The sequence below is a fragment of the Hippocampus bargibanti genome, linkage group LG19, assembly GCF_051943395.1.
Source record: "Hippocampus bargibanti isolate YZ-2025 linkage group LG19, ASM5194339v1, whole genome shotgun sequence".
In the NCBI taxonomy this organism is placed as follows: Eukaryota; Metazoa; Chordata; class Actinopteri; order Syngnathiformes; family Syngnathidae; genus Hippocampus; species Hippocampus bargibanti.
The window spans coordinates 9,318,915-9,337,852 of NC_142752.1; the positions used below are offsets into that span (position 1 = coordinate 9,318,915).

Below are 18,938 nucleotides of genomic sequence, written 5' to 3' on the forward strand. Positions count from 1 at the left end.
CCAAATACCTCAAAATGACAGGGAATAAATTCTTTAATCGATTCCTTTCCTCTTCAGAACTATTTGAATCATATTCATAACTGGATGAGTAACAAGAAAGCATATTCTCAAATCTGAAGCCATTGTTTTGATTGTCGAGCAAGGCAAGACGTCTTGGCGTGACACCACGAACAAGGGGGCGGGACCGTCTGAAACTGGCCACTTCCGGTTTCAAATTGAAGTACTTTTTACACACTTTTGCATTTGACAAAAAATATCATACTACGGGTTTGGATATTTTAGATGCTATAAAACGTTTTTCTGATGTCAGTTAGGAAACAAAAAAGTGATGTCGGTTGTCCTTTAAAACAAAATATGTGCTGGCTCACATGCGATAATGTTGCCATAACGGTTCTTGGTGCGGTTTTGCTCCTTCTTTGCCACGTCCCACGTTGCTGATTGGCCTTCAAAAAAGCTCTGGATCACCAACAGCAGACACAAAAAAACAGAAAACAACATTAAATACAACGTATGTGTGATCCTCAATCTCGGATTGGTCGCCGGGCAATCTCAGCAATGAGGAGTTTTTGCCGACTTACTTCATATTCCTCCTTGAAGCCGTAGCTGTCGGACGTTTTCATCAAGTTGATGTGTTGCAGGAGGTCAGCCACACGGATGGCGGGGTGAAGTTGTCCCGTCTGATAGGGAGATTCGGTGCCTTCGCAATGATAGCGGGGGACATCCAGAAGACGGCTGTTTTCCGCCGCTGATGCACTGTGATTCTCGTCTGCGCGGGGGAGATGGATCAAGAGTTAAAGCTGGACGACGCTCATGTGGGAAAAAAAAAAATTGAAGGGAATAACTTGAGATTTGTATCCACTTCGGAGTAATTTGCATCTTAACTCATTCACTGCCAGACAATGTGCAAAAATGTGGCCACTCAAGTGCCAGGGTTTATGTTTTTTTTCACTCAAATTCCAGGACCCATAGACGATTGAGTTTTAGGACTACATAAGCATTCAATTCAGCGTAAGAAACCTTAGACTCTCTTCTTTCATCGAAAAAAAATGAGTTAATTCTCAAGTTACATGGGTCTGGAGTTATCTGAGCTTGAAATGGGGACAGCTATACAAAATACAATACATACATATTGATTTATATCGCGCTTTAACAACAGCTGAAGCTGTAACAAAGCGCTAACGTGGGCTAAAGGGAAATGCTGCCCCCTCGTGGAAGGGCAAAAACATTGTCAGAGGTCTGACCAGCGCTTTAGAGGCAAGATATTAAGTCCGAGTCCGACTTTTTTTATGTTTATAAAAATGTCTACTAAAATGACGTGTGGATACTAAACTAATGTGATTCTTTATTTAATTTTTATATGTATTTCCTACATGTATTGTATTTCTGTGTTCTTGCCTCTGTCTCTTAAAGTGCCACACTTCTTGTACTGTTGCTGCTGCGGTTTATGGCACAACCCGTCAAAATGACGGACGACCTTAAATTTTCCGTCAACTCTTCGAAAAAGCCCGTCAATTACAGAAAATAGTTGCTTAATGTAACCTCCACAGAAATATAACAGATATAAATGTTTATACAGTCTTGTTAGAGTTAGATTTCGTTACAAAGCCTTTTATTTGTTCTTATAAATCCTCCACAAATGACGTGAAATTTCGGGTTTGCGGGTCGGGTCGGGCTGGATTTTTTGGGCCCGATCTTACCTTTACAGCGCCTTATTAGTACCTCCACACAAGAAAAAAACAAAAACCAGAACAAATTCACGAATAGCGCTCCACGTCATGTTTTTCAATTCATGAATACATTTTGGAATGGCAGTGAATGAGTTAATATTTGCTTGCCTACCTGTAATTGGAACTACATGTCCAAGCAGCAGTAAAAAAAAAAAAAAAAAACATCAGTAAAATGTCAGACTGGAGTGGGTGTTGATTTGTCATGGGTGGTTTGTTTACAGGAGCACATGTAATGAATGATGTCATCCAAGACTGACGGGGAATATGGACGTGAGATCTGTTGAATAATTATGCCATCTCAAAAACCAACGTATTTAAAATCACATTCTCTGTATAGTTTTATCTCTTGTTCTTTTTAGAATTGTATCTGTGGTATTATCTATGTCCCTATTTTGTGATTGTAAAGGGTCCTTGCAAGCTTTGAAAGGCGCTTACAAATAAGATGTATCATTATGATTATTATTATTATTATTATTATGATTATCACACGGAAATGCTTACTTTTTTTTAATTAACTGTTTCCTTTGCCAACTACTTGGCCTGCCACCACAGGGTGACATTAGTGTCCTGTCGGAGGGGGTCGGTCACTGATTGACACAGAGTATAATGCCCACGCTCGGGGGTCGCCTCATCTTGGCAACTAGCGATTAACTGGCGTTTGTTTATTGCATCCACCCGAGACTTTTCTCCGCTCCGACGACGTGTCAGCTCATTAATGGCTGCTATGCTTAGTTATTGCCCTCGTCACGCCAATTAACAACAAACCTGACCTGACAGCATCTTTTAACTCAAGACTTTGCCGCTACCCCCAACGCTCCTTCCACCCTTTCGCATTCTGTGATGCGATTGGTTAGGACGGAACGGAGAAACACCTTTCAGTCCAAATTAAAGGCAACGAAATACATGATCAACAATGTTTGGTGGTTCTTGGGGAAGATTTGGAAGCCGTTCAGACTGATTGTGTTCCACCGTCTACGCCAAACTAAATCCATAAGGCATGAAAACCCAGCAAATAGAACCCCTCAAACCTTTCACGAACTTAAAATAAACACCACAGATTCCAGTATTGACAACATTCTCTCTCTGTTCTCTAGCGTCGGTGTCCGGGAAATGTGATGCCTCTCAAAATGGGTCTAAAATGTTGAATTAATTAGGTCTCAAAGGGATGGTGGTGGTTTGTAATTACACTGTCTATCCCAAGTGCTCTGTGGGAAAGCAAAAAAGCATGGCCGGTTTTGGCATGTGGAAGTCACTGTAAACATGGTCTGCTTGGCGCTGAGGGGTTAAGTTTTCACACAAGGAATATTGACCGTTGTTATCTTTCGAGCTCTCGAGGCTAAATGTCAATTTTCGTCACGCTTGCTCAACGCTATTGTTGACACTTGTCATTTCTTCGACTCGATGAGCCTTGCTATTCGAGCTTAACCATACACCCATGCGGACAGATGCCAGCGGGACAACGCACAAGAGACTCCGAAATGGGATGATGAGATCGGGGGCGTTTTTAACGGTAAACCAGGGCTGAATGATGTAAGGCGATAGACATGACAAGATCTCACTAAAGATGATGATGACTGGTGAAACGCTACGGGCATTTTGTAGGGGTGGAAGTGTGACATATTCAACCTATTGGGGGTCTCACCTAACACAGCGGTGGGGACCAGAGGATCGTTGGGCACTGCGGGGAGGAAGCACCGTGAGGAAATAGATTTGTAATTTTCATACTCGCTCTAATGAGTGTTAGAGGCAAGAAGAGATTTTTAAACTTTTCAAGGTCCGACTACCGAGTGCAAAAGTTGCATTTTTCCCATGTTACTTTGAAACACAAAAGCAACACCAACAGAAAAACAAGAAAACGTTCAATACAGGCGCTACCCAACTTATAAACGAGGTATGTTCCGAATTCATTCATAAGGTGAATTCGTTCGTAAGTTGATTCAGTGTATGTTTAAGGCTTATATAAGTATGTTTATGGTTTGTATACGTATGTTTAAGGGTTGTATAAGTAACCTGTATTGGTTTGTACTGAAAAAATAAACATTTAATAAAATATATGCTCTATAAAGATATGTACATGTACAACTGGAAAGAATACTACATGTTATGACAAAAATGTTCCTATGAACCAATGTTCATAACTGCAAGTAGGGGAGTGTCTGTATATTCAGTCTCCAGAGTCCTGATATGTTGAAAAAAACGCATGCAAACAAAAATATAAAACAGTTTTAGATTTTGTAAGACTATTCGACTTCATGTCACTTATTATCGGATGAATAAACAAAGCAAGGTACATCTGCTGTTGTGGTTGTGCGAATCCATGAAGGTCACTGCCATGGGGTCCTCGGCGTGCAGAGTGCTCTGATCGGCGTAGCTGCGGTCCATGGCGTTAACCATATGCGTCATTTCCTGCCGGGTGGTTCCGATGGCGTCCTTGCGCTTCTTTGCGAGCTTCCTGTCAAGGGTGGAAAAAGACAAGTGGAGTTAGCCACTTGTTAGCCATGATTAATTGGATTTTAAATTCGTCATTGGCTATCCTGCAGGACACTGCCAGTTTGGGAGATCTTTAAACATGATGTATACCATATTTCCTCATATAGTGGCTTGGGGGCGGGGGTATTGTTACTTGTTGTTCAGGTATATACACAAATCCGTGGTGGGCCGTCAGGGCCTTCAAGGCTTTCTCTATTGGCCTAAAAATATCTGAATCACAGACTAATGTGAATTATATTATGTCAATGAATTCCTATTCAATAATTCAATAATTAAATAATAAAAGTTGTTTTTCGGCTTCCTTTAATTACTTTTCCCCTGCTGCGTTGCTTCCAGACGCATGTTTTCATTTCTAAACATATAGCCAATAATCATATTTTAGCCATCATTTGTTGCCAGGTTCAGAAATCTACCTGGATGCCTTCACAATCAGTTCTGCAGGCCCTGGAGCATAACAATCAATGCCGATGACACTGTTGCTTTAACCAATCAGATTTCGAGTTGGCAACCCAAGGCCTGCTCGAAGGCACTGGAAACGTCAGAGTTTTCGCAGACTATGACTGACTAGTCACGAACCACTAGTGATAAGCGCATACTGGCCAGAGCTAGCACACTGTATCTGTAGCGAGCTGCATAAGCCAATATATGTTTGTATTGATTTAATAGCGGTTTGTCAACCCACAATGACTGAAGGAAGAGAAGAAATGGATTTGGTTGCAGATTTAAAGCCATTTCCAAGACGGAATTTTCAAGAATAGATGGTCACTATTTTTGCTAGCAAAATTTGCTGTGGCGACCCTTTGAAGGGAAAAGCCGAAAGGAAAAGAAGATTTCTTAAGTTTCTTCAAGTCACAAGTTATTTCCTTGGCAACCGCTAGTGGATTGATTCAGACAGAGCACTATTGAAAGTCCACCACTAATACAAATTAATTAAACGTCATTTAAACTGAATAAAGGTAGAATAAAATAATGCGGCATGAGAACAGCTGCAACTTTTCTTCAGCAAAATTGCTTGATATAACAGATGAACTTTTCTTTCAGTCAGAACTGATGTGACTGTAGAGTGTCCTTGAGAGTTATGAAAGGCGCTTAGAAATAAAATGTATTATTATTCTTATTATTGGCTCGCAATAGGCTGAGGTAACCTTACAATGGTGCTTGGTGAGGAACAGTGTCCACAAATTCAAATAGCAACCCAATACGTCCATTGGACGAAGGCATTAATGATATTGCCTTTTTTCGGGAAGGACAGCCACTTATATGAGGAAAACACGGCATCACAAAGTATCTAGCTTAGCTGTGGGCTGCAGGCGGCCGATTCAAAATGCAAAGGAAAAGGAGAATAAAAGAGGAGAGGAAGAAGAAAAATAACAAAGAAGAGGAAAAGAAACAGGCAAGGATGGCAGATTATGAAGTAGCAGATGGCAGCATGTACCGGGCTCAACTGAAGGAGCAAAGGGGAACTCGGAAATGACCCTTGAACTCAAGTTAGCCAAAGACAAAACCTTTCATTGCAGGTGTGTAGCCAGAGAAAAAAAGAAAATAAACACCCGGGCGGTAAAAGATGTGACAGACTGACATATTTCTTCATCTGACAAAAGCATTTGAAAACTCCCAATAGAAGAATAGGCAGCAAGACACCGCATTGACTCAACACAATCATAAAAGTCTCATTGAGGGTCAGATAGAGTCAAGCATTATGATAAAGGAAGACTTCGGGAGAGAGATGTATCTTAATCGAAACACCTTACTATTTTTCTCCACAGGCTGTTGACATAGACAAAGAAGTGTTTGAAAAAGTGCAGAATGAAAAACGGGTGCTAAAATGAAAGTGTTTCAAAGCAGAAGGGAAAGAAATAGAGATGTAAATAGTGAAATGGAATTCCCAGGAGGTCCAATACACACAAAAAAACTCCAAGGAGAACGAAGACCTGAGCAGATTTTGAGCATGACAAAGCAAGTTACACACCCTGAGCCGTTGTATGTATCAGTTCAGACAACTTACATCCCAATTATTCGCATGGCTTTTATTCCACGTTTTACTAAAATGGCGACAGACGAAATTTTATCACATTCGAAACGTGTTCAAATGCTGAAGGACGATCCAAGAATAATTCCCTTTGGAAAGTTTTGCTAAGTTGCCAGACTGATACGCTGATATGGCTCTGACTGACCAGGTGGGAAACAGTGAAGCGAATTTGATTCACTTGACGTCACCATTTTTGGTCAAGGCCATGAGAGCGGGCTTAAAGGCAGCGAGAAAATAAGACGGAGAAGACATGGAACCACCACAGGAGCAAAACGAAAAGCCTCCCACAAAAAAAAATAAAAAAAAAGAGGGGTCACTGTCAGCAAAGAGACTTCCATGATACCTGTGACTTGATGGTCGGATGGATGGTCACATGACTACATGCACATAGAGCTACAAGTCACAAGTGCAGCATTCTTTTTTCAAATAACACGCTCGCTCGGGCCTATGTGGTCCCACTCCGGCCTGCCTCTGTAGACGGCTCGGGTCCTCTAAGCAAGACGTCTGCTTCCGAGCGACTTTGGAGCATATGTGGAGGACACCGGGGTTGAGGGCAATTCACCGTCAGTTCAGTCTTAGTTAGACTACATCACCGTTTTGGGTTTAGCGACGTTTTCCTCGTTCGTTATGTGCTGCCAAAATCAGGAATGATTTGAATGTGAGGAAGAGGCTTCTATGACTGAGGCTACGGTGAATTGTCCAACACCCCGGCAAGGGCGTCAATGAGGATGGGTTTGGCTGGTTGGTCAGAGCTGAAAATGTGTGTTTTGTCTTGAAAAAAGTATACTGCATCTTTAAAAAAATAAAAAATAAAAAATAAATAAAAAGAACAACATCTAACCACTAATTAGCCCAGTAAGAGATCAGCACCTGGACAGCGCCGATTGTTGGCTCACTTGTTGTTTACTTACAGGTAATAAGAGTACGAATAGTAGGTCCTCCTGGGGTTGTGAGCCAATCAGAAAGCAAAGAGACATAAGGGTCATGAATATGCAAACTAGGACAATACTGTCCCTGCCGGTCCCAAAAACCAGCAACAACAGAAACAGAAAAAAGCATCTTTGGGTCATGCAAAAAATAAAATAAAAAATAATAATAAAAAGGTTTGCAACACTAGGGGCTTTTTTCCCCCAAAAATTATGTTTCAAATCTGAAAACAAATTCCGAAAAGAATCAAATGACTGGTGACAATTAATTCAATACAAGCTTCCTGACTCCGCTTTCCATTTTTTTTTTACCATCCTTGCAATATTTTGCTGCCATGATTCATCCTCAAAATTTAAAGATCAATTGGATGTTTAACAAGTCCCACCATTTTAAAGATGCAGTATTGCTCAAAGTTCGGTGACGATGGATATTGATCTCCCCAAAGATTGTCCACCAGAAAAACAATGGTGATCCATTTGATCCACATTCTCAGAAATCAAACACCAAACACATCCCAAAATTAAATTTGCAGAAATTCATGGATTGTTTTGCACTTCCAGTGATGTCACTGTTGACATTTGAAAAAGGAGAAGGGGGGGGGGGGGGCTGCTCTGTGCAGAGTGGTGAACCTTTGGTAAGTTGTAAGTGTTTCGTGTCGCCACATGGTGATGCTGTGCACCAAACTTTCACCGGTAGCAATCCAAGTGCTTCCATATTGGATTAAGTTGGAAAAAAAATTGAAACACTTAAACAACATGCTGATGTTTTTTGTGGCATGGGGCAAACCTTGTACTCACAGTATGTATAATTATGGCAATGCCTGCATGTTTACACTGTGCTGAATGAATGATATTGATCCATCCTTTGTCTCATGTGTGTGATACAAAATTAGCTTTTGCATTTGTAGACTATGCTACAATTGTTAATCGGATGTTTCAGACTCATTTAAATATGAGTCACATAACTCACATAAATAAACAAAAATAAATACATTAATTAATTAAAAAAGAACTATATTATATTGATAGTACTGCTTATCACGATACTATTTCTATGAACGCAAGGAGAAAATTTACATGCCGCAGGATCGGATATATCGATAGTCCGGTTATATCGATATTTTTTCTGACTCCCGAGAATATCGATATAACGAGACTTTACTGTAAATACATAAAAATAAATAAACAAAAATAACCAATAAATAGATAAACAAATCAATAAACAAAAATACATTAATACATAAATAAATATATAAATTAATTAATGAATTAAAAATTAATAAAGATTAGCAAAAACAAAGATATAAAAAATAAAAAAAAACATTAAATACTATTTTAATTAATAAATCAATAAACATATAAAAATAAATAAATAAAAATAAAGAAACATATAAAAATAAAAACAATAAATAAACAAAAACAAATATATAAATATATAAGCAAAATTAAATATGTAAAAAAACAAACATAAATATATAAACAAATGAATAAACTAAATAGATAGATAAATAAATAAATAAAATAAAAAACTAAATAACCAAATAATCAAACAAATAAACAAACAAACAAACAAACAAATAGATAGAGAGATAAATACAAAAATAAATAATCAAGAGTGTCTCTACAGGGAGATCAACGTTCATGGTAGATGAATGAAGGATGGTGCCGTGACAGCAAATATCGAGACCAACACAACAAGAGTGTGCACATTTCCGTCTTGGCACGTTCTTTGACCTGCATGCGTACGCACGGTGAGGCGACGGCCAACGTTTCGGGGTGTGTCGCTCACCTCTTCTTGACCAATAAGATGGCTAGCAGCACCAGCAGAATGAAGACAAGGACACCGGCGCTGATCCCGGCGATCTTCACCACTCGGTCCGTCTGCTTGGCGGGGTCCGGGATGACCTCGGGCTCCTCAGTCGCCCCTTAGGGATAATGACAATGACGTTATTTTGTGGTTGGTTCCTGATTTCTGAACATGTGTCGCTCGTTAATTTCAGTTCATTCAAGTCCATCGTTTTCTAGTTTATACATCACTTCTGTAAAACAATGTCGTGCAAACGTTTTTAAAAAATACAGATTTTCTAATCATCTCTTACTGTGCAGCCTTCTGTAAAGCAAATGTCACTTAGGGGGCGGGTTGGGGAGGTGTCGAAATACCACCAACTTTTTTAGCGTGTTTGCGTTTATATCAAGACTTTGATATCCCTGCCAAAATAAATACCATGGTAACAGTCATGCATGACACAAATATAGCTAAAGCGTCTGTCTGGGGATCTCAGAAATATGAGTATTAATATCCACACAAAGCTCATTAAAATCCACTTGTGTGCGTTTCTATTGCGCAATACAGGAAAGAAAAACATAAAAATGTTCTGAGTTCTCGCACTTTGCCGTTATACTAGTTGTGATTATTTCAAGGAATTTGAAATACTGTAAAAATATTATTCACAAGGACGAGACGTAGCGCGATTGTGATCTTGTTGATGACAAAAGCACAAAGCTGTTTTGCTGCTCCTCGTCACTATTTAGTGATCTCATGACGTCGCAACGGTTCGGATTGCACAGTGAGACATTAGCGTATTAGGATAATCCAAGTAATCCAAAATAAAGACAAATGCATATCCATCGAATGCTAATCCATTTACAATGCTAAATATCAACAAGATAAAGATAATCTCTTGTTCTTTTTTATTTTATTATTATTATTATTATTATTATTATTATTATTATTATTATTATTATTATTATTATTATTATCATCATCATCATCATGAATGAGAGGGCTCCAAGTGCAAGAGTGATTCTACAGGGAGAAGAGATAAAGAAGGTGGAGGATTTTAAGTACGTGGGGTCAACTGTCCAGAGCAATGGAGAGTGTGGAAAAGAGGTGAAGAAGCATGTCCAGGCAGGCTGGAGCGGCTGGAGAAAAATGTCAGGTGTGATGTGTGATAGAAGGGTTTCAGCTAGGATGAAAAGAAAAGTGTATAACACAGTGGTGAGACCAGCCATGATGTTTGGACTTGAGACAGTGCCACTGAAGAAAAGACAGGAAGCAGAGCTGGAGGTAGCAGAGCAGAAGATGTTGAGGTTTTCGTTGGGAGTGACCAGGTTGGATAGGATCAGAAATGACTACTTTAGAAGGACAACTCATATTAGAGGCTTTGGAGAGAAAGTTAGAGAGGCCAGACTGAGATGGTTTGGACATGTCCAGAGGAGAGAGAGCGACTATATCGGGAGAAGGATGCTGAGCCTTGAACTGCCAGGCAGGAGACCGAGAGGAAGACCGAAGAGGAGGTTTATGGATGTGGTCAAAGAGGACATGAAGGTAGCTGATGTGAGAGAAGAGGATGCACAAAACCGGGTTAGATGGAGGACATTGATTCGCTGTGGCGATCCCTGAAGAGATAAGCCGAAAGAAAGCATATTATATGGTTGGGAAATATTTCACAAGCAGAGTTCTTTGAAAATGCGACATTATGTCATCTACAATATAAACGCTAGAAGACTAAATATGTGGAATATTACAACTAAGTATGACCTCATAAATGCCCGTAGTGGCTTTTAATTCCCGTAAAAAAATTAATTATCCAGGTCAGTAGACTCACACGTACAAACAAAAAAGTCCCAGAGGCAACAATGACAATATACAATCACCGAAGATGAACTAATAGGACCACCAACACTTAATCCCCCTTCCCGGATGCACGCCTCAGCGCACGCACGCTCGCAGACGGGCGGAGAGAGAAAAGAAGGGACAGTCGTCTGACCTCTGCGACCATTAGTGTGCCTTTCTGCCCGATCACTGCGGGAAATGTTCAATTCTGTCACTTCGCTCATGTTTCCAAGTCGGCGGGGCCACGCGACGAGAAGGGACGATGACCTATTTAATGCTCGGCAAGTATCGGCAAACACAAATCACAAGATGATGACACTGGTAACTTGAACTCCCCTGACGGTTCTCCCATTTAAGAGGGAAAATGAGACACGCCACAAAATGGAACAGAGCCAACGCTTCGGGACCTCGTACTGTTTTCTCAGTGTGAATTTCCCCATCCATGCATCCCAATGACACTAAACTGAAACACTTGAAGAAACTTGAGCCGCAGGGCTAAGGCTGGGCCGCACAGCTACCATGATTTTGAGTTGGACTGGACATTGGCAGAATATTGTGAAGGAGCGTGATCTACAGTGGCTCATTTGACAGGCCAGAACGTAAAATGATTGACATTACAGTGAGTTTCATCTGTGTGGGCTCTCAGTCATACAGGAGTGGTCCATCGATGAAAATGTTTCTTCAGCCGTCATCTGTACTGTATTTGAAGGTATCGGACATTTCGCTCCTCATCCAAAGACCTTCGGCAGTGAACGAAAGTTGTGCTGGTAACTCTGGCCCTAAATGTATCCTTAATGGACAGAGGTGGCAGTGCGAGACCTCTGCTCTAATAGGTCTCTGTTCTAAGGTGATACCAGCGCTAATGGGCAATCGGAGCCAGGCATAGAACATTTGAGGTATCAGATTAGCTTCAGGGAGTAGTCTACCGCTCCCCCAACCTTGGAGCAGGGACCACTCATTTTACAACAGTCAGGTTAAAATCTTAGCTAAAGAAAATAGATGGTTTAAAATAAGAGTAAAAGAAGCCATTTTTGTAAAACAGCTAAACCCTTCATTAAATCGCTATGGCGGTTTAAGGTGTAATTTAGAATGTGCTCACAACAGACTTCTTAGGTCGTTATCACGTAAGCTTAGCCATGCTAATGAGGTGATACCAGAGCTAATGGAGCAATCAGAGCCAGGCATAGACATTAAAGGTAATCAGCCAGACTAGCTGCTCCCCCAACCTTAGACAAGGCACCTATCAGAGCAGAGGTCTGGTACCACCACCCCTGTCCATGAGGGATATATATAGGGTTAGAGTTAGCAGCACAACTTTAGTTCACTGACGAAGCTCTTCGGATGAGGAGCAAAATTTACGACACCTTCAAAGAAATAGAGATTACGGCTGAAGAAGCCTTTTCATAGATTACAGTGAGATATATATATATATATATATATATATATATATATATATATATATATATACATATATATATATATATATATATATATATATATATATATATATATATATATATATATATATATATTTGATCCATGGAATGTTTGACAAAGGAAAGTTAATGACATCTGGAAACTATTGTAAATTGTGAACCACACCTACAGAATGACATCATAATCGCCTCAAGCCATTTTTTTTTTTTTGGGGGGGGGGGGGGGGTGATCCTGATTCTAACACACTGTGTTGTCTATTTACAATTCCTTACGGAGTGAAAAAAACTTGTTAAAACAGATGGCTCTGGATAATCATCAAATAATAATGATTGCAACCAGAACCGGTGACTTCTCTCTATCGAGCTGTCCGCTCCATAACGCAGCCGTTATGGCGCGCGCAACTAAATCTACTTTAATGATTCTTTCTGCGGTCATTAAGGCTGATTGTACTCGAAATAATGTCCCTTTTTACAGTCCGGTTTAACAATCCTTCAAGGTCTACGGGGGCAGAGCCTGGTCTGTCAGTTCAGTGATGGCTGACAAGACTTCTTTTTTCGGAGGATGATAACGACACAAATGAGTGCGTGCATCGACTCTGACCTTTCCTCTTCGCCATTTCGCTGAAATGATGTTTAAATTTATGTCATTAAAATGTGAATTATCGCACATCCAAAAGCAGCTGTTTGGAAGTGCGGTGTGCTCACGGCATTTACCCTATTTTCCGGTGTATAAGGTATACGGGAGTATAAGGCTTCAAAATATAAGGCACACCCACATTATAAGGCATAACAGTAGAGGCTGCGGTTAAGCACAACTCCTATAAGGGGAAATGGAGTCTGTGGATGCTGATAGTAGTTGTGAGACCTGTTGTGGCCCAATAGTACTTCACATATAAGGAGCACCTGCGTATAAGGCGGAGGGTCATCTTTTCGCGAAAAAAAAAAAGGCTTTTAGGTTCAGCTTATACACCGGAAAATACGGTACTTGCCACATGCCGTATTGCCATCTTTTTAGAACATAGACCCTCCCCAGATGATTCACCCTCCCTTCACCCCCAACACACACTTACCCGCGATGTAACCTGATCCTTTCCTGAAAACATCTATATGCATCTGTCTGTATTTCCAGGTTAAATAAGCATCTCTTGAAGCCAATGTATTAGGCTGTCAAACATATGGCCCCAGATTAAAAAAAAAAAATCACATTTAGACTCAGTGGATGTTGATCTTTTGCACCCATGCACGCACACACATACATTTCTCTCTCTAGCATTATATTCTCTAATACTCATGATGCGGATGTCCGCTCTTATGGAACACTCTGCCGTTGCTAAGAGGATGATAACTTGTTAATGCAGTTCACAACAATCTGTTAGTAGGAATAAACAGCTTTAAGAGGGACTAGAGGGGTGGTGGTGGTGGGGCTGTGGGGCATCTAAACAGACTGATTTTGTTTTAACAACAAGATCAACAACAACTCCTACAACAGATCTAAACACTTTTTTTCATGAGAGTGAATTAAATTAAATGTTCTTACCTTTAGTGGCAAGCCTCAAACACTGGGTTTTAGTTTCCTGAAGGGGGAAAAAAAATGACATCTAAATAAAAAAAAAAAAACCAGCCCTGCTTTTGGGCCTTTGATGAGCGCCTCATAATAAGCAGAGTGCAAGTGCTCATGCAAGTATTTACCCGCTCAGTGCTGCTAACGGCTTGAAAGTAGATGTTGTAGTTCTTCCTGGGAGCCAATGGAGGATTCAAAAACCCCTGAGGATTAAAATTGAATTGACCTTCAGATACACAAATACCATTTGACAGCTCTGGGGCGATTGTGCTTTTTTTGCGCCTGTAATGGGCATCATTTTCACAGCCCCGCTTTGTTAAGCGGAAAGGTCAGTGGTGTTGGACAGTATGTGGAACTGTTGCGGCTTAGTATTGAAGCGGATTTACGTGGGACAAGAGATGTGAGACAGTGTATTTTCATCAATGGATGCTACAGCTTTGTAGTTGCTCCCAACATTTAGCTTGTAGCAGATGTGCATATTTCACCATAACGTCCCCGATCCACTGGTGAAAAGGGCGCTTTGATCCCTCGTTCATCTACAACTGCTTCATGCTACAAAGAGGGCGCATAGATTGAATGACTGTGTCTTTTGTGTTGTGTCACATTATTTCTTATTTAGTTTGTTGTTTTGACTTCAAGATGGCACAGCGACGGTGGTTGTCTTTACAGCAGCGCCTGTATTTTGTTTCTACTTCTTTCTTTTCATCTTCCTTCATAACTTTGCCACTGTGAAATGTAAATGTTTCCACTGCGAGACTAATAAAGGCTAATCCAATCCAATCCAATCCAATCCAATGCAAATATGTACGTATGTGTAATGGGTTGAAAGAGACATGCCTGGTACGTCTTGTTGTCTCCAACTGTGAATGGGACGGGCTCGGGGAGGTTACTGGGGGACAGCTGAGCGGCATAATAATACGGGGATCCACCGGTAGATGCACTGTGATAAGAAACTGGGACCTGGGAGAGCGGGAGTGAAGCAAAGCACTTTGTCACTAGTCTGTGTAATCCATACAGTTGACACCGAGTCAAAGACAATCTTATAATTGCACTCTAGAAAGTAGTGAATCATAATCGTCAATATGTAAAAACACATCACAGCATGGAAAATAAGTCAATGATTTGACAAAAACGTTGATAACCACCTCAAAACAGTCCGAGGATGTTTGGCGACGACTTCGCCGGGGATTCACTTCCTCTACTACAATCTGGTAGGCGCTGGAAGAAAATCAAATCCAAGGTTAGATTTCTGGGTGGATTTGGTCACCCAAATAGCGCGTTATACCAATGGATTCACCTGATTGGTGCTCCTTTAGCCTGTGCGGGCTTCAGCAGTACTGTGATGGTTGTCGCCGTTTCATTGAGAAAGGCCTCTGTCCCATCATACTCATCTATAGTTGGGGCTACAAACAGTTCACAGTGACATCAATAACATATTGTGATGAGAAATGGCTAATAAAAATATTCCCTTCCCCCTCCTACCTGAAATATTCGTGGTGACATTCAGAGTAGTAGCAGGACCAAATCCCTTGGAGGTGGATCCTCGTATGGAGAGCTGGTAAGTGACACCCGGGTGGAGCTGGGAGAAGAGGTGATGGGTGGCGTTGGAGGGCAAGGCGGTCAGTCCCGGCCGCTGGAGGGGTACTGATGGATCGAAAGAACGCAGACCGCTGTAGCTGATCTGTGGCGGGACAAAGATGGACACCTTTGTAATTGGTACTGGAGTGTTATTCAATCATTGTTAGCTGTAAAATAAACATGCCTCATATTGGATAATGATTCCATTAGGCTCTGATGGTTCTTTCCAGTGAAGAAGAATTCTATCCTCAAAAGGTGTGGCTCGAACAGACTGGGCGGGAACTGCACCAGGAACTGTAAACGAAAAGACAAAGGAGAATGTGCATTTTTGGCCACTCAAAAATGTCGAAAAAAAAAAGACAAAAATCACACCATCCTCATCTGTTTGGATAATGGTTTCATCACTCTCTTTCCGTCCCTCTGGATTGGTCAAAATCATTTTGAGACTGACATTGGTATAAGGTGGTAGGTTTCCGACGATGTGGCGTGGTGCTGTGAAGAACAACATTTTATAAGCTGCTCAGCAGAACTGAATGTTGCAAAGACAAGCGCGACACATTACATCACACCATAAGCTAACCTTTTGGGTCCATGTCCAGACAATCGGCTTTGCTGCGGTTGTTGGCCGTCATGTAGTGATAACAGATGGTGACGTTAAAGGTGTGACAACGGGTGATGTTGTAACCTAAGGATTCCCAGTCCACCGCGATCAGGCGGGACCTGGTCTCTGCAATCTTCAGTCTTTTTGGTGTGCGCATAGGCTCTGGTGGGAGAAAAACAAATTGGCAGGTAAAAAAAAGGCATTTTATTGATTGTATGGGGAGTACATTAATTTGCATATGACAGTGAGAAATGGTTTTAGAGGCACCGCTACCACTGCTGCCCAAACAGCTTTATCATTCAAAAAGGGTTAAAACAATTTATAATTTGATTGGATTTTGGATTGGATTAGCCTTTATTAGTCTTGCAGTGGAGAAATGTACATTTCACAGCAGAAAAGTGATGAAAGTTAGAGGAAAGGAAAGGAAAGGAAGAAGTAGAAAAACAAAATACAGGAGCTGCTGTAAAGGCAGCCACTCTCGTGGCGCCATCTTGAAGTCAAAATAACAACAACAAAACTACATTCCAAATAACAACAAAAAAGACAAAGACAGTCATTCAATATAAAGCACTTTTTACACCCTCTGTTGTATGAAGCAGTTCTCGAAGAAACAGGAGATGATCACAGTGTCATTTTCACCAGTGGATCAGGGAGAAAAGGATCATGTGCATACCTGCTATAAGCTAAATGTTGACAGCAAACAAAAAGCTGTAGCATCCATTGAAGAAAAGAGATTGTTTCACATCTCTTGTACCACGTAAATTCCAAGCCGCGGCAGTTCCACATAAACATCAATGCTTCTTTCTTCTCATCGCGGGCTCCTCAAGCCATGCATCCATCCAGTCGTAGAATGGATTTTTGTGTGCCTTCGCGGTTCCTGGCGTTTATGTAATTACACCGGTGCAAACAGATAATGGAAAACATCCATTGCCTTCGGATACAAACCGTGCAGCGTGCGGTGTAGTGGGAGAAAACAATGAATTGTTATTTTGGGTTTTCCTTTCTGATGCATCGTAACAAATCGTCGTCTCTCGAAAATACTACTAAAAAACAAACCTGTGATAGGTTAAAAGGAGGGGAGGGAAAAGTTTTCTTCATCCCTTCTTTCTTTTGAGGAGGCAGTGCAAGGACACAAACTTGTCGCTAGCATTGACAAGCCATTATCTGTCCGTCGCTTAGCGCACATGCAAGGCACATCGCTGACACGCTGTTATTACCCATAAATATGTGTGCGGGCGGGCGTCTCCCGGTGCCTGGAGCCATAACTCCTGTTAATCTTACACAAAGTGTCTCCCCGAGGTTCGGGGTAATCTTAGTTTGACCGAAGATTGGGGTCCCTATTGTTGATGGCTTTGTATCGAAAAAGGTTTCTTGTAAATCTCCTGAATTGTACACATGAACATAGAAAGCGTCCGTGGCGCTGATAAGAACGTATTGCCAAGGGCGAGTCTGGAATCGTGCACACACGATGATCCTGTGGTTTGACGTTACGATTGAAATGGCTCACTAATAGAATCACATAGATTGTCAATCGTGAAAACAGTCATGCTCGCTAATGTGAAGAGCTACTTGTAGATTGATGACATTTCAATCCGCCTTGCATTTTTGTCCCTGTTGTCTTTCTTTTGACTTCAATTGGCGCTAATCATGAGTAAAAACACGCAACTTTTGTCTGATTTACTCTCGGTCCAAAAGTTGCCCACTTGAAAAAAATCTGTAAGTCAAAACCTGGAATCTAAGTATCTAAGAGACACCTTTTTCAAACCTCACCTGGCAGTGAGGTTTGATGGCTAGCAGTCTCAGTTGGATTGTTTGGTTGATAGTGTGATAGAGAATAGAAAGAATAGAAGTGATCATATTTAAAAGTTTCATGCTTAGAATGGAAGCACAGAAAATCTGGGGTCAATCAAAGGTGAACAGACACAGCCTGTTAAACTGCCATCTTCATGCAGGTGATATGGCCTTGGACTAATTTACAACTTGGTAAACTCCTTCACAGGAATAGGTAATTAGCCAGGTTACAAATTTATCAGTTCATGGAAAGGACAACTAATTAAAATGTATATGTTCTGTTGTTTTATAGTTGTTGGTGCTTGGGACGTCCAAGGGCATCAAATCAAAAAGACTATGTTTTACTAATGTATGACTTAAATTTGCATATACTCTCAATAAATAGCTTGGCAGAGGGCTGCAGAAATTTGGGCGTCCGTCATGAATGGCTGCGTCCCCTGCCGGCAGTAAAAACATCCGTCCTGTGTTTGAGCCTTTGTTCACAGTGTCTGAACGACTATCTCTGACATAGCGTTCGCATCTGAGTTCATCCTAACATAACCAAATGAGGAGTGTGTGTGAACGCAACGGAAAAAAAGTATGGCTCCTCATATTTTTCGAGCCATGTCGCCTCTCGCCCGTTTACTCAAAGGATAGAAAGAAAAAAAGAAGCAATTTAAGAGAGAAAATTAAACCGAGGCTATAGGGAGCAAAGGGAAGATAAAGGGAATGTAGGAAAGAAGGGTGGAGGGGCAACAGGAGGAGAAACGTGGAGTGACGATAACTCGAATGGAACACGGCCAAAGTCAGACGGGACCCGGTTCAATGGAAAACCACAGAGGCTGCCTTGTGCCCTTCCCCTCCTCCGGTAAAACAGACAAACGGTTGGATTCATGTTGGAACTAAAAGGCTTTGTTCTCCACAGTCAGGAGCGTTTGAAAAACAACAACAATGCCAATAAACACCCAAACAATAACACCAAGGACGGCGGGCGTCATATCGGTACAACACCAGAGGTTGGTATTAAAAAACACAAAACAAAAGCGGTGGAATGAAACTAAATGAAATGGTCGTACACGGTAGGAGGAAAAAAAATCTCTCAATAAACACCAGAGGGAGAAGCTAGGCTGCATGTAGCCAGAAGCCCATAGAACAAAAAATCTTTTTGAAGAAAAACGGGAGAAAGGTTGGGAGTGGGAGGGAG

General features: G+C 41.1%; 1 protein-coding gene across 13 annotated transcripts in view; it reads right to left on the reverse strand.

Annotated features, from left to right (window-relative positions):
* The window catches only part of ptprk (protein tyrosine phosphatase receptor type K), an 87,730-nt gene that overhangs the window by 13,171 nt on the left and 55,621 nt on the right, over positions 1 to 18,938 (reverse strand). For 5 of the 13 annotated variants that reach the window (XM_089021490.1, XM_089021487.1, XM_089021485.1 and 2 more), the window contains 16 exons: positions 15,944 to 16,126; positions 15,736 to 15,855; positions 15,548 to 15,657; positions 15,268 to 15,466; positions 15,083 to 15,188; positions 14,931 to 15,003; positions 14,623 to 14,745; positions 13,914 to 13,988; positions 13,762 to 13,798; positions 8,962 to 9,097; positions 7,158 to 7,187; positions 4,019 to 4,179; positions 3,370 to 3,405; positions 1,840 to 1,851; positions 579 to 766; positions 369 to 456 (listed from right to left, as the gene is read on the reverse strand). In XM_089021490.1, coding sequence (XP_088877616.1) covers positions 369 to 456; positions 579 to 766; positions 1,840 to 1,851; positions 3,370 to 3,405; positions 4,019 to 4,179; positions 7,158 to 7,187; positions 8,962 to 9,097; positions 13,762 to 13,798; positions 13,914 to 13,988; positions 14,623 to 14,745; positions 14,931 to 15,003; positions 15,083 to 15,188; positions 15,268 to 15,466; positions 15,548 to 15,657; positions 15,736 to 15,855; positions 15,944 to 16,126 — 1,677 coding nt within the window. The remainder of the gene's footprint in view (positions 1 to 368; positions 457 to 578; positions 767 to 1,839; positions 1,852 to 3,369; positions 3,406 to 4,018; positions 4,180 to 7,157; positions 7,188 to 8,961; positions 9,098 to 13,761; positions 13,799 to 13,913; positions 13,989 to 14,622; positions 14,746 to 14,930; positions 15,004 to 15,082; positions 15,189 to 15,267; positions 15,467 to 15,547; positions 15,658 to 15,735; positions 15,856 to 15,943; positions 16,127 to 18,938) is intronic. The other 8 variants (XM_089021491.1, XM_089021494.1, XM_089021492.1 and 5 more) reach the window with 5 other exon arrangements.